This window comes from Neovison vison, chromosome 1, assembly GCF_020171115.1.
Source record: "Neovison vison isolate M4711 chromosome 1, ASM_NN_V1, whole genome shotgun sequence".
NCBI classification, from domain to species: Eukaryota; Metazoa; Chordata; class Mammalia; order Carnivora; family Mustelidae; genus Neogale; species Neogale vison.
In genome coordinates this window covers 251,563,681-251,579,043 of record NC_058091.1, presented here as the reverse complement: position 1 = coordinate 251,579,043, position 15,363 = coordinate 251,563,681, and the positions used below count along the sequence as shown (strand labels likewise).

General features: G+C 38.0%; 1 protein-coding gene across 5 annotated transcripts in view; it reads left to right on the top strand.

Moving 5' to 3' along the window:
- The window catches only part of NSD1 (nuclear receptor binding SET domain protein 1), a 148,469-nt gene that overhangs the window by 86,778 nt on the left and 46,328 nt on the right, over nucleotides 1-15,363 (top strand). For all 5 annotated transcript variants that reach the window (XM_044228692.1, XM_044228683.1, XM_044228702.1 and 2 more), the window contains exon 6: nucleotides 14,413-14,537. In XM_044228692.1, the coding sequence (XP_044084627.1) occupies nucleotides 14,413-14,537 (125 nt within the window). The remainder of the gene's footprint in view (nucleotides 1-14,412; nucleotides 14,538-15,363) is intronic.

Below are 15,363 nucleotides of genomic sequence, written 5' to 3'. Positions count from 1 at the left end.
TACACAATTTAAGGAAGGTCCATTGATTATGTAGACAAAGGGACGTTTGCTTTGGGGAAAAAGAAAATATTCTGTAGAACTTATTTGAACGCTTTAGACGTCTTAACTTCCCTTCTGTAACAAGGCTTGCGAACAACAAAAAACTGAAATACCAGGGTATCTTACCTTAGCAGCAGAAGAAAAACAGCTGAAGTCTTTCAAGATATTAATATTATACATTATAGTTTTTCTTTTTTTTAAGATTTTATTTATTCATTAGAGAGAGAGAGCAGAGGCAGGGGGAGAGGCTGATGGAGAGGGAGAAGCAGACTCCTTGCTAAGCTGGGAGCCTGACATAGGGCTCAATCCCAGGACCTTGACCTGGGATCCTGACCTGAGCCAAAGCAGATGCCCAACCATCTGAGTCACCTAGGTGCCCCTACAGTATAGTAGTTGAGGGTAAAGCTATCCTTAAACACAAGACTCTTGAAGTTGCCCACTGTAGTAGATTTTTTTTTAACAGCTTTATTGAGATACAAATCAATACCATGAAATATCTATCATTTTAAAGTTTATACCTCAGTGATTTTTATTATGTTCACAGACTTCTACAGTCATCAACATAATCAATTTTGGGGTATTTGCATCACCCAGGAAAGAAGCATAGTACCCTTTATTAACCTCCCTCATTTCTTCCCAACCTGTAGGTTTTCCTGTTCTACACATTTCATGTTAATAGAATCATACAATATGTAGTACTTTGGTGTTTGGTTCTTTAAGTTAGCATGTAGCAATGCTTTATTTTTATAATAGTAAAAAATACATAAATTTACCTTCTGAACAACTTTAAACTGTATACAGTATTACTGTATGCACATTATTGAAGAGTAGATCTTTAGAGCTTTTTCATCTTCCAAGTCTGAAACCATACTCAAATGAACAACAGTTTTTTACTTTTCCCCACCCCCTGGCAACCACCATTCTCTTTCTGTTTTTATAAGTTGGATTACTTTATATATCTCATGTAAGTGGAATCATGTACTATTTGTCTTTTTGAGATTGAATTATTTTATTTAGCCTAATATCTTCAGGGTTCATTCATGTTTTAGCATATGACACGATTTCTGTTTCTCTTGAAGCTGAATAATAGTTCATTGTATGTGTAAACCATATTTTTTTTTCTATTCATCTGTCAGCAGACATTTAGGATTGGACATTTAAGTTGCTTCTCTCTTGGCTATTGTGAATAAAACTGTACTGAATATGGGTGTGAAAATCTCTGTTTGGGATCACATTTTCAATTCTTTTAGATGTATGCCAGAATTGGAAGTGATCATATAATTCTGTTTTTAGTATTTTGAGGAAACTCCATACTGTTTTCCATAGTGGGTACACATTTTATAATCCTACCAACAGTGCACTTTTTTTTTTTTTCCAACAGTGCACTTTTAGTGTTTAAATTTCTTCACATCCTCACCAGCACTTATTTATTTATTTATTAAAGATTTTATTTATTTATTTGACAGAGAGAGATCACAAGCAGGCAGAGAGAGAGAGAGAGAGAGAGGAGGAAGCAGGCTCCCTGCTGAGCAGAGAGCCCGATGCAGGACTCGATCCCAGGACCCTGAGATCATGACCTGAGCCGAAGGCAGCGGCTTAACCCACTGAGCCACCCAGGCGCCCTATTTATTTATTTTTAAATAGTGGCCATCCTAACAGGTGTAAGATGATAGCTCATTGTGGTTTTGATTTTCATTTCCCCAATGATTAGTGATGTTGAGGATCTCTTCATATGCTTGTTGGCCATTTGTGTATCTTCTTTGAAGAAATCGGGGTGCCTCGGTGGCTCAGTGGGTTAAGCCTCTGCCTTTGGCTCGGGTCATGATCCTGGGGTCCTGACATCAAGCCCCACATTGGGCTCTCTGCTCCCTGGGGAGCCTGCTTCCCCCTCTCTCTCTGCTTGCCTCTCTGCCTCCTTGTGATCTCTCTCAAATTTAAAAAAATTAAAAAAAATCTTAATTAAAAAAAAAAAGGTCTCTCCAGGTGCTTTGACCATTTTTGAATCGGCTTGCTTTACTGAGTTGTAGGCTTTCTCTCTCCCTCCTCCTTTCCCTCCCTTCCTATGTTCCCTCCTTTTTTCTTTCTTTTTCCCCCTTATTTGGTAAATGGTTTGCGGATATTTTCTTTCATTTTGTAGGTTGATTTCTTTTCACTATGTTAATTGTTTACTTTGCTGTGCAGAAAGTTTTAAGTTTGATGCAGTCCAGTTTGTCTATTTTTGCTTTTGTGATCTGTGCTTTTACTTGTTATCAAGTAAATCATTGCTTTCATTCCAGTCATGAATCAGTTTTTTTCCCTTGCTTTTTTTTGGAGTGCTATAGTTTCAGATCTTAGATTTAGGTCTTTGATCCATTTTGAGTTAGTTTTTGTATATGGTGTAAGATAAGGATCCATCTTTCTTTTTTGCATGTGGATATCTACTTTTCCAAGCACCATTTATTGATGAGACCATCCTTTCCCCATTGTGTAGTCTTAGCATATTGGTCAAAGATAATTTGATCATACACTTAGGGTTTATTTTTGCGTTCTCCATTTGTTCTATTGACCTATACGTCTCTCATTATGGCAATATCATATTGAAATGTAGCTTTATAATATATTTTGAAGAAAGGATGTATTTGTTCTTTGCCAAGATTATTTTTGGCTATTTAGTGTTCATTAAGATTCCATGTGAATTTTAGGATTTTTTTTTTCCTGTTTCTGCAAAAAATGCTGTTGGGATATTGATAGAAAGTGCCTGGCTGTCTCAGTTCATAGAACATGTGATTTTTTTAATCTGAAGGTCATGAGTTCAAGCCACATGTTGGGCCTAGACCTTACTTTAAAAAATGTTGAGGGACACCTGAGTGGTTCAGTGGGTTAAGTGTCCAACTCTTGTTTTGGCTGAGGTTATGATCTCCTGGGTTGTGAGATGGAGCACTGTCATTGGGCTTTGTGCACAGCCGGGAGTCTGCTTAAAGATTCTCTCCTTTTGCCCCTCCCCTCCCCAATCGTGTGCATATGTGCTCTCTTGCTCTCCCTCTCTCCAAAATAAATAAATCTTTAAAGAAAAAAAAAAGTTGAATTTTGTCAAGCCTTGTCTGCATCACTTGAGATAGTCATGTGATTTTCTTCATTTTGGTAACATTTGTATTACATTAACTTTTTTATATGTTAAATCATCTTTCCATTCCTGGGGTGAATCCCACTTGGTCATGGTGTATTGAATTCAGTTTGCTAATATTTGTTGAGAATTTTTGCAGCAATTTTCATAAGGAATATTGGTTTACTTTTTTTTTTTTTAAAGTATATTTTCTGTCGTTGGTATGAGAGCAATGCTCACGTCATAAAATGAGTTTGGAAATGTTCTGTCCTCAGTTTTTTGGAAGCGTTTGAAAAGGTTTGGCATTAATTAATTTTTAGATGCTTGGTAGATTTCTCCAGTGAAGCTATCTCATCCTGGTCTTTTTTTGTTTCAGAGGCTTTTGATCATTGATTTAATCTCCTTACTAATTCAGATTTTGTATTTCTTCATGATTCAGTCTTGGTAGATGGCATGTTTCTAGAAATTTCTAGGTTATTCAGTTTGTTGCATGCAGTTGTTCATAGTAGTATTTTATAATTCTTTTGCTTCTGTGGTATCGGTCGAAATGACTTTAATTTCTGGTTTTAGTTATTGGTGTCTTTTTTTCCTTAGTTAATGTATCTAAGGACTTTCCATTTTTATTGATCATTAAAAAAATCAGTGCTTAGTCTTGATATTTTTAATTTTCTGTTTACTTCTGCTCTAATATTTATTATTTCCTTTGTGCTAACTCTGGTTTTGGTTTATTCTTATTCCTTGAAGTATAAAAATAAGGTTATTGATTTGAGATTTTTTTTTATGATAAGAGAGAACACAAGCAGGTGTGAGAGGAGAGAGAGAAGCAGTCTCTGTGCTGAGCAGGGAACCTCATGTGGGCTTCAATCCCAGACTCATGACCTGAGCCCAAGGCAGATGCATAAATGACTAAGCTGCCCAGGTGCCCTGAAATCTTTTTTTTAAATGTAGATGCTTCCTGCTGTAAACTTCTTTCTTAGTACTTCCTTTAATGGATATCCTAAGTTGAGGTATATAGGATTTTCATATTTGTCTCAAGATATTTTCTGATTTTTTTCATGGGACTTCTCTGACAACATTGGTTGTTCAGGAGTATGTTGATTTTCATACATTTGTGGATTTTCCAGTTTTCCAACTGCTAGAGTTCCAGCCCATTGTGATTAGAAAAGATATATGGTCTGATTTCAGTTTTCTTATATTTCTAAGACTTGATTTGTGGTTTTTCATGATTTATCCTGGAAAACAGTTCATGTGTGCTTAAGAAGAGTGTGTATTTTGCTGCTATAAGGTGGAGTGAGTGTTCTGTATATGTCTGTTAGATTCATTTGATAAATAGTGATGTTCAGATTTTCCAATTTTTTATTGATTATCTATCTAGTTGTTATACCCATTATTGAAAGCCAGGTATTATACTCCACTATTCTTGTTTGACTGTTTCAAACTCCTGTCAATTCTGTCAGTGTTTGCTTCATATATTTGGGTGCTCTGATGTTGTATGCACATATACTTATATTTGTTATCTTCCAAACTGTGTGGATGGTTTTTGTTTATTTATTTATTTATTTATTTATTTATTTAAATTAATTAATTAATTAATGTATTAATTTGACAGAGATCACAAGTAGGCAAAGAGGCAGGCAGGGAGGGGGGCGGGAAGCAGGCTCCCTGCTGAGCAGAGAGCCCGATGCGGGGCTCGATCCCAGGACCCTGGACCCTGAGATCACGACCTGAGCCGAAGGCAGAGGCTTTAACCCACTGAGCCACCCAGATGTCCCTATTTGTTTTTAAAGAGAGAGCTGGGTTGGGGTGCTGAGGGAAAGGGAGAGAGAGAGAGAGAGAGAGAGAGAGAGAGATTATTAAGTAGGCTCCATGCTGGGCATGGGAGCTTGATCTCACAACCCTGAGATAGTGACCTGGGCCAAAATCCACAGTTGCATGCTTAACTACCTAAGGCACCCAGGCGCTCCTGGAGATTTGTTTGGACCCTTTGATTAGGGCCACGTTTCCCTGTTTCTTGTGTACTTGGTGATCCATTCCGCTCCCCCCCCCCCAAGTTTTATGCATTTGAATAAGAACCACTTTTAGTCTTTAGGGATTGTCTCTGGACATTTCACCAATCAACCAATTGGATATTCTGGAGACCTCTGAATGGTGGGCTTCTCTGGGCTTGTATGTGTAATTTCCTAATTAGGGAGTTCTGTTTCTTTTTGGGGGGCTTGTAATCTTGCTCCCTCTAGTGTTTTTCTGCAGTACTGAAGGTTTACTTGTGTCACTGCAACTTTTCCCTCTTAGTGGCTCCCAGGTATTCAAAGAGTACTGGTTCCCCATTTGCTCTCAAAAGCAGGCAAGACAGATGCTAACTAGCCCCCTGCGCAATTCTTCAGGAATCCAGATTGCCAAATGCTGGCTCCAGTCTTTAACCTTGATTATAAATTTAGTACCTTCTCCTGATCTCATCAAACTGTGCTGGCCTTTGCCTCATGGCAGCCATCTGGTTCCTCAGCATGCTGCCCATTCTCTGCCTTGACTTCAGCAGCCCTCATGAATCCAAACTATGTGGGTTCTGTTTGTGGTCCCAGTCCTGTTAAACAGTCTGGTCTCTTGGGCAGCCCTTTGAAAAGCTGGTGTGTTGGACACAAGCTCCCCATTCCCACCTCCCTCACTTCCCCCAACCATAAGGAGAGCTTTGCCTGCATTGGGAGTGGCAGTCTCAGATAAAGTGAACTGGCTCTTTTTTAACCCGTTTTAATGCTATAGTTCTTTTCTTTTGAACTTGTCTGCAGCCTCCTAACTGGTTTCTAGAGTACTCCTGTAGGGGCTCCAGTTCTGCCATCTTACCATTACTACTCTTTCCTCATGTCCTTTTTTTTTTCCTTTTCTTTTAAGATTTATTTATTTATTTTTAGAGATAGAGCACATATGTGCAGAAGCAAGAGGGGCAGAGGGAGAGAGAAAATCCAAAGAGACTTGGGCAGAGTGCAGAGCCTGGCACAGGGCTCCATTCCACAACCCTGAAATTACAACCCGAGCCACAACTAAGAGTTGGACACTTAACCAACTATGCCACCAAGGCCAACCCTGTTTCATGTCTTTTTAATGCCAAATAATACTCCATTGTATGAACAAACCATTTTTTATTATTTCATCAACTGATAGATATTTGGGTTGTTTCCACATTTTGGCCTTTATGAATAATGGTATTATTTGAACATTTGTGTGCGATGGTTTGTATGGCTATATTTTCATTTCTACTGTTTATATATTTAGAAGCTGAATTGCTGGGTCATTTTGTAATTATGTATGTAAAGCTTTTGAACAACTGTCAGAATGTTTTGCCAAAGATCTTTTGACATTTAACATTCCTATTTGCAATATATAAGGGTTCCAGTTTCTCTACCTCTTTACTCACCCTATTTTAAATAGCTGTCCTAGTAGTGTCATGAGGTATTTCATTATTGTGCTTTGATTTGCATTTCCCTGCTGGCTGTTAATATTAAGCATCTCTTCATGTATTTAGCAGTCTTACTTAAATCTTTTGCAGAAGCATCTGTCTAGATCCTTTGCCTATTTTTTGATTGGACTGTTTGTCTTTATTATTTAATTCTAAGAATTCTTTACTTCATGTGGATCTAAGTATTATTGGATATGAATTGTAAATATTTTCTTCCATTTAATGGGTTTATCATTTACATTTTTGATTACATATTTTGAAGCGCAAGTGGTTTTAATTTGGATGAAGTCTAGTTTGTGTTTTCTTTGGTTGCTTGTGCTTTTGGTGTCATGTCTGAGTAACCATTGCCTATTACAGTTGTCTCAGCACCATTTATGTTAAAAAGTGTATTATTTTTCCATTGAATGGTCTTGGTATCTTAGCTGAAAATCATTTGACCATAAATGTGATGATTCATTTCAGCCTTCAACTCCTTTCTTTTCGTATGTATATATATGTCTTGTCTTTATGTCACTGCCACAAAGTCTTAATTACACTGTTTGTATTGTAATTATTATAATTTTGAAATTGGAAAGTATTGAGTCCTTCAACTTTGTTTCTAAGATTGTTTGGCTTTTCTGGTTCTTTTGCATTTCCATTTTAGTTTTTAGGAACAGTGTGTTAATTGCTGCAAAAATTCCAGCTGGGATTTTGATGAGGGTTGTACTGGATCTGTATGTCAGTTTTGGGCTGTATTGCCATAGTTAACAATATTAAGTTTATTCTAAACTGTACACAAGGAATGGCTTTCATTAATTAAGTTGTGTTTCATTTATTTCAATGATGTTTTGTAGTTTTCTGTGTATAAATCTTATGCTGCTTTTATTCAGTTTATTCCTAAGTATTTTACTGTTTTTTTAAAAATTTTATTCATTTTTGATCCTTACACTTCAGTAGGATCACAAAAAAGCCTTCAGGACAAAATCCATTTCAGTGCTATATTTATTTCTCTACGCTTTTCCTTTGTGTTTGGTTTGTAGTTCTAAACAGTCTTGTCAGTGCTTTGCTGACAAATTTTTAAAACACTTTATACAGGGGCTTTTGGGTGGCTAGGTTGTTAAGCTTCTGCCTTTGGCTCAGGTCATGATCCCAGGTTGCTGGGATCCAGCCCCACGTCAGGCTCCCTGCTCAGCGGGAAGCCTGCTTCTCCCTCTCCCACTCCCCCTGCTTGCTTGTGTTCCCTCTCTGTCAAATAAATAAATAAAACATAAAAAAAATTTTATACAGCATTTTATTTGTTTTCAGAGGAGGTTGGACTCAGTAACTTAACTATTATTATGAAGAGATGTTTGGATTTTTGCTTTTTTTACCCCCTTCCTTTAACATCTTGCTTCTGAAATTTCAGACTTAGGAAAGTATGACAAGAGCTGATAATGTGTAGTGAGGAGTGATATTGATGTTAGTACTATAGTCCTTTAGGAAAATTCACCATTTTGAGGAGAAAAAGAAAGTTTTCTAATTAGTCTTAAAAAGACTTAACTTTTGGGGCATGTGTGTGGCTCAGTGGGTTAAAGTCTCTGCCTTCGGCTCGGGTCATGATCCCAGTGTCCTGGAATCGAGCCCCGCCATCGGGCTCTCTGCTTAGCAGGGAGCCTGCTTCCTCCTCTCTCTCTCTGCCTGCCTCTCTGCCTCCTTGTGATCTCTGTCTGTCAAATAAATAAACAAAATCTTTAAAAAAAAAAAAGACAACTTAAAAAAATAAACTTTATTCAATATACTTATATAGTCAACTTTATATACCATAAGGTTCATAAATTTTATTTTATTTATTTTTTGAAAGATTTTATTTATTTGTCACAGAGAGAGAGCACAAGCAGGCAGAGTGGCAGGCAGAGGCAGAGAGAGAAGCAGGCTCCCTGCTGAGCGAGGAGCTCGACCTGGGACTTGATCCCAGGACCCTGATATCATGACATGAGCTGAAGGCTGTGGCTTAACCGACTGAGCCACCCAGGCGTCCCAAGTTTCATACATTTTAAGTGCATAAGGAGGTGATTTTTAGTGAATTTGTTGAGTTGTACAACCATCCCCATAAATGAGTTTTAGAACATTTCTTCTATCCAGTAAGATTCTTCTGTCCCATTTATAGTTGGTCTGTTTGTACTCTCAGCCCAGCAACCACTAATCCACCACTACCCCCACTCCCATTAGCCTTTTCTGGACATGTCATATTAATGGAATCATACAGTATATGACGTTTTGTGTCTTGCTCTTTTCATTTAGCACAATGTTTCTGGTTTTGTGATTTATCCATATTCTAGCATATATCAATATTTTGTTTTTTATTGCTGGATAGTATTCAGGGCACAGAAAACCACACTTTATGTACCTGTTCTTCAGTTGGGGAACAGCTGGGGTTGATTTAACTTTTTGGATATTTTATTATTTTAACTGGTATGTACACACTCTGCCGTCTAAAAAGATACTGCTAAACTTTCCTATATGAGTAATTCGTATCCATTCTTTACAGTAGGTCTTGGCTCTGTGCTAGGAGTTGATGTGTATTTGCCAAGAAATTTAAACATGGTCATATTTTGGCTCTTGCTCTGTGCCATGTATTGAGGTTTGCATGATTTATTCATCTCTCCATTAGCTTTTGTTATTTTCCACCTTTTAATATTTCCCTTTAGTATCCAAAAGGTCATGTTCCCCTTTCATTCTTGATACTCTGTTTATGTTAATTTGGCAAGCTACTTCCTTTTGGCCATTTATAGAGTAATTGGATATGGTGAGTTCTCTGGGTTCTTTCAACTCAAAAGTAGTTTTAGTGGATGAGCATTCTAGTTTAGGTGAGAACATAGGTGGGAGTAGGGAGTTTCAGGAGTAGGTGTAGTTGAAGAGGGCAAGAAAACGGAAACTCAGGAACAGCTGGAGACTGGGTTTTAAGTCATTCAGTTGTGACGAGGGTGTTTTCATTTACACTGTGTTACCCTATTATACATTTAAGAGGGGGAATTGGTAATCTTTTTCTTAAAAGGACAAATAGTATTTTAAGCTTTGTAAGCCATACTGTCTTCTGTTAACTCTTAACTCTTTGTGACACAAAAGCAGACATAAGCCATTGGTAAATAAATGAGCATGGTTGTATTCCAGTAAAATTTTATTTACTAAAATAGTCCCACTGGTAGTTTGCCAAACCCTAAACCTTTAAAGGATTGCTTGATACAGTGTTGGTGAGGAGAAATGCATGTACTTTTGTGGTTTTTTGTTTGTTTGTTTCTTTTCTTTTTTTTGGTGAGCAGCAAAGCAAAGTGATAGTATAAAGCTCCCAAGGAGGGAGGGGACCCAAGAGGGTTGCCTGCAATGTATGTATGTACTTGTGTAGGAACCTAGTAGTATGTCAGATACAGTTTTTACATTAAATTTTCAATCTTTTGTGGCTCTTCGTTGATTTTCTTGTGGATCTTAAGGAAGTAAAGAACTAAAGGACTAAAATTTAGTCTGAGAACTTACTTGGTAAGAGAAGTAAACCCAGAGACAGAATGGGGACAGTAGCTTCAGAAGAAATGGAGGGGACAGATTAACCCATGGAACCTTCTGAGAAGACAGAATATAACCTATCTGGGACTGAGGTCTAATTAATGTGGGGAGGTAGTGATGGATGTGGCTGTGTGGGGTGGGGTAGGATAAGGGATATGATGATGTGATAGCATAGGGATCTGTTTTAGTAAAAAGAACCCAGTGGTTTTGAAGCATAGAGAGTTTTTGATTGGAATCATGGCCTTGCCACTTAAGTAATGGACTAACTTGAGTGGGCTTAGGCAAGGCACTTTCTTCTTCAAGCCTGTTACTTTTTTTTAAGAAATTCATTTTTTAAAGTAATGTCTACACCCAATGTGGGGATAAAGCTTAGAACCCTGAGATCAAGAGTCGCATGCTGTACTGACTGAGCCAGCCAGGCACCTCTCAGTTACATTTTTTATAAAATGATGATGTCACTTACCTTGAAGTAAAGATTAGAAATTAATGAATGTTAAATGGCTAAACTGTGACTTACATGCACATAGTAAACCCATGTTATTCTGTATAATTTCTTTGGTCTTATTTGTGTTTAAAAATGTCATTGGTGGGGGCACCTGGGTGGCTCAGTGGGTTAAATCCTCTGCCTTTGGCTCAGGTCGAGATCCCAGGGTCCAGGGATCCAGCCCTACAGCAGGCTCTCTGGACAGCAGGGAGCCTGCTTCCTCCTCTCTCTCTCTCTGCCTGCCTCTCTGCCTACTTGTGATCTCTGTCTGTCAAATAAATAAAATCTTAAAAAAAAAATGTAAAAAGAATGTCATTGGTGGGCACCTGGGTGGCTTAGTGGGTTAAGCCTCTGTGTTTAAAAATTTAGATGATATCTAATAGGGCTTTATTAAAGGCATAATCTATTTGCCTCAGAGCATAAAATTGCTAACCATTAACTGTCACAGGCACAGATACATATATACTTATTTCAGAATGTATTTTAGCTTATTTCTTTTCTCCAAGAGATTTTTTTTTTTTAAGATTTTATTTATTTATTTGTCAGAGAGAGAGAGAGAGCACAAGCAGGCAAAGTGGCACAGAGAGAGAGAGAGAGCACAAGCAGGCAAAGTGGCACGGAGAAGCAGAGAGAGAAGCAGGCTCCCTGCTGAGCAAGGAGCCCGATGCGGGACTCGATCCTAGGACCCTGGGATCATGACTTGAGCCGAAGGCAGCGGCTTAACCCGCTGAGCCACCCAGGCACCCTCAAGAGAGATTTTTTAAAACATTATTATTTGAGGGGAACATTAAAAAAAAATTTTTTTTTTTTTTAAATTTATTTGACAGAGATCACAAGTAGGCAGAGAGGCAGGCAAAGAGAGAGGAAGGAAAGCAGGTTCCTTGCTGAGCAGAGAGCCCGATGTGGAGCTCAATCCCAGGACCCTGGGATCATGACCTGAGCGGAAAGTAGAGGCTTTAACCCACTGAGCCTCGAAGGCGCCCCTTAGGGGAACTTTTTAAGTCATTGTTTGGCGGGTGGTTTTAACTTCTTTTGAAATACTTGGGAAAAACTCACCAGCTTGGTTCACTTACAGGTGTATCGTCTAAAACTGAGCAGTTAGGAAAATTGCATTGGTTGAAGGGTTTTTTTGTTTTTTTGTTTTTTTTTTTAAGATTTTATTTATTTATTTGTCAGAGAGGGAGAGAGAGCGAGCACAGGCAGACAGAGCGGCAGGCAGAGGCAGAGGGAGAAGCAGGCTCCCTGCCCAGCAAGGAGCCCGATGTGGGACTCGATCCCAGGACGCTGGGATCATGACCTGAGCCGAAGGCAGCTGCTTAAAGGGTTTAACAAGCCCCGTAATTATATTGGGAGCTCTTCTGTAGGTATATAATTTTGATAACTATTTTAGCCTCTACCATTAACTTTCTATTTTTTATTAATACTTTATTTTTTTTAGAGCAGTTTTAGGTGTGTAGCAAAATTGAGGAGAAGGCACAGAGTTTTTCTGTATACCCTGTCCACACACATGCACAACCTTCCCTGTTACCAGTGTCCACTGCTGGAGTGGTACATTTGTTAAAATTGATGCATCTACATTGGCACATTGTAATCACCCAAAGTTCACAGTTTACCTTAGGGTTCATTCTTAGTGTTGTATATGCTTTGGCTTTGGACAAATATATAATGACATGTATTCATGATTATGGTATCATACAGAGTATTTTCACTGCCGTAAAAATCCTCTGTGTTCTGCGTATCTAGACCTTTTCCCCTCCATGTGCATGCCCTCCGACTTTACCACCTGGTAACTACCTTTTATTGTCTTCATAATTTTGCCTTTTCCGGAATGTATATATGTAATCATACAGTATTTATATATCCTTTTCACATTGGCTTATTTCACCTGGTAATAATACATTTAAGTGTTCTCCATGTCTTTTCATGGTTTTATACCTCATATCTTTATAGTGTTGAATAATATTCTCTTGTCTGTACATACCACAGTTTATCAATTCCTGTGTCTTGGTGGCTTTCAAGTTTTGATAATTATGAATAAAGCTGCTTTAAAAACCAATGTCAAGGTTTTTAGGTGAATATGTTTTCAGCTTCTTTTATATTAGATTTAAATAGTTAAACTAAGTGATATATTACTACTATTTATTACTACGAAATTACAGTGGTTAGAAAAAAATTATTTTTCATATCTCATCCTAACAAAGTTCTATGGCTTTTTTCCATAGTAAAAGCCTTTGCCAAGTTTACTGTGCCTGTGATTTGACCATTTCCTTTTGTTCACAACTTACGCATTTCTTTGAAAGAACACTAGTATTCCTCATTCAGCTGAGGCAGAAATAGTTTCCTCTGAGGTCATTGTCTCATGAAGTACTTATTGTCTCCTGAGGAGACTGTATCCTACATTTGACAGAGATCACATTCTGTATACATTATGTTTTGCTCCCAAAGACCTTATAAAATGAGTATAGCATGTTAAACTGGACAAAGTTTTATTGGGAAATTATAGTAGGTATTTATTTTACAATTAACTCAAAGAAAAATGGTATGATACTTTGAAATTTGACCATAAAAGATGACAGTTTTTTTTTCTCAAAAGATACCCTGAACTCTGTATTTTTTTTTTAAGACTGTATTTTTTTATTTGACGAAGAGAGAGATAGTAAGAGAGGGCGCACAAGAAGGGGGAGTGGGAGAGGGAGAAGCAGGCTTCCCGCTGAGCAAAGAGTCTGATGGAGGGTTCAATCCTAAGACCATGGGATCATGACCTGAGCCAAAGGCAGATGCTTAACGACTGAGCCACCCAGGCGCCCCTGAACTCTGTATTTTAATCTTATTTTCTGCCTTTGGCATACATGCCACAAACTCTTTATGTCATTGAGGTAATGGTATACATATAATTATATTTTTTAATTATTCTGTTAAGATCTATTCCTCAATTTTCTAATGTAAAACTCATATCACAACTATGATATGATGTGTGTGTAAAGTGCTTTTGAAATTCACATGGTAGTACTGATTAGGTAAATATTCTATCTGAATTCTGTCTAGTATTCTACTAATCTAGAGAGATGTTATTAAAATAATTTATGGTATATTTTATGAATTTCCTTTATTTAGACTTTATTAAAGATTTTATTTATTTATTAAGGTTTTATTTATTTGACAGAGATCACAAGTAGGCAGAGAGGCAGTCAGTGGGGTGAGGGGAAGCAGGCTTCCCGCTGAGCAGAGCCAGATGTGGGGCTTGATCCCAGGACCTTGAGATAATGACCTGAGCCTAAGGCAGACGCTCAATCCACTGAGCTGCCCAGGTGGCCCGATTTTATTTATTTATTAGAGAGAGAGAGAGAGAACATGAGGCGGGGCCCGGCGGGGGGGTGGTGGTAGGCAGAGCAAGCGGGAGAAGCGGACTCCCCCTGAGCAGGGACCCTGATGCAGGGCTCAATCCCAGGACCCTGGGATCATGACTAGGCCCAAGGCAGGTGCTTAACCAACTGAGTCACCCAGGCTCCCCTAGACTGTATTTTAATGTTAGCTCTATCAGTCACTATGGGACACTAGTTAGTTTCAGTTTAATCTTTTTTTTTTTTTTTTTTAAACCTTTTCCTTAACTTCAGATGGTCTGTGTATATGTGTATAGAGCAACAGAAGTTGATCTCAGTCTCCCCTCTCAGCTTCTGCATATGATAAACCATAGGAAATCACTTTTAGTGTCTTGGATCTTAAGCAGAGTGATTTTGAGAATTTCCCATCTCTGTACCTTTGAGAGTGCAGGGATGGTTTCATGAAAGCAAAGGGCTCTCCTCTAACATTTTGGTTAATACAAACTCGTTTCTCCTCTTTAAGCTGTGCGGTCAGAGAAGAAACGCCTTAGGAAGCCAAGCAAGTGGCTTCTGGAGTATACAGAAGAATATGATCAGATATTTGCTCCTAAGAAAAAACAAAAGAAGGTGCAGGAACAGGTGCACAAGGTATGTTCCAACATTTTCAACAGTCTTTTCATCAGTACTTTTAGGATATTGCAGTTTTGCCTTTAATTTTGTCTGCATGGGACAGTCATTTCCTTAATCTGGGATCTTGCTTTTTCCATTTTTTACCTCCAGCTTTTGGCACTACTAAGAATATACATGAAAGTATAAATGACTTTATGCACTGCGTGTAGTATGTGTGTGTATAAATTTTTTCCTCCCTTTGCTTTTAGAGAGTAATGATTTAGGAATATTATTATGACAAAATATTAAAATCATAGAACATAAAATATGGTGGGATAATATTTTATTTTTATTTTTTAAGATTTACTTATTTGAGAGAGAAAGAGCATGGAGGGGAGGGCCTGAAGGAGAGGGAAAGAGAGTCTGAAGTAGACTCCGTGCTGGACATGGAGCCCCATGTGGGGCTTGATCTCATGACCCTGAGATCATGACCTGAGCCCAAACCAAGAAACAGAGACTCAACTGACTGCACCACCAAAGCACCACAGGATTGTAATTTTGTAAGCATAGGTTATTGATACCTATATGCCTTGTTTTTAATTCAGTTCTTTTGTTTTGAATTTTTATTTAAGTAATCTCTACACCCAACCTGGGCTCAAACTCATGACCCTGAGATCAGCAGTTTGCACATAGTTGCAACTGAGCCAGCTAGGCACCCCTTAATTCAGTTTTTTTTAGGGTCACTTATTTTAAAGTAAATTAGAGACATTTTACCTTCTGTCCTTAAATAATATGTATCTCTAAAAAGCAGAACATTTTCCTTCATAAATGATTTATCTTTATTGCATTTTATAAGATTAGCTCA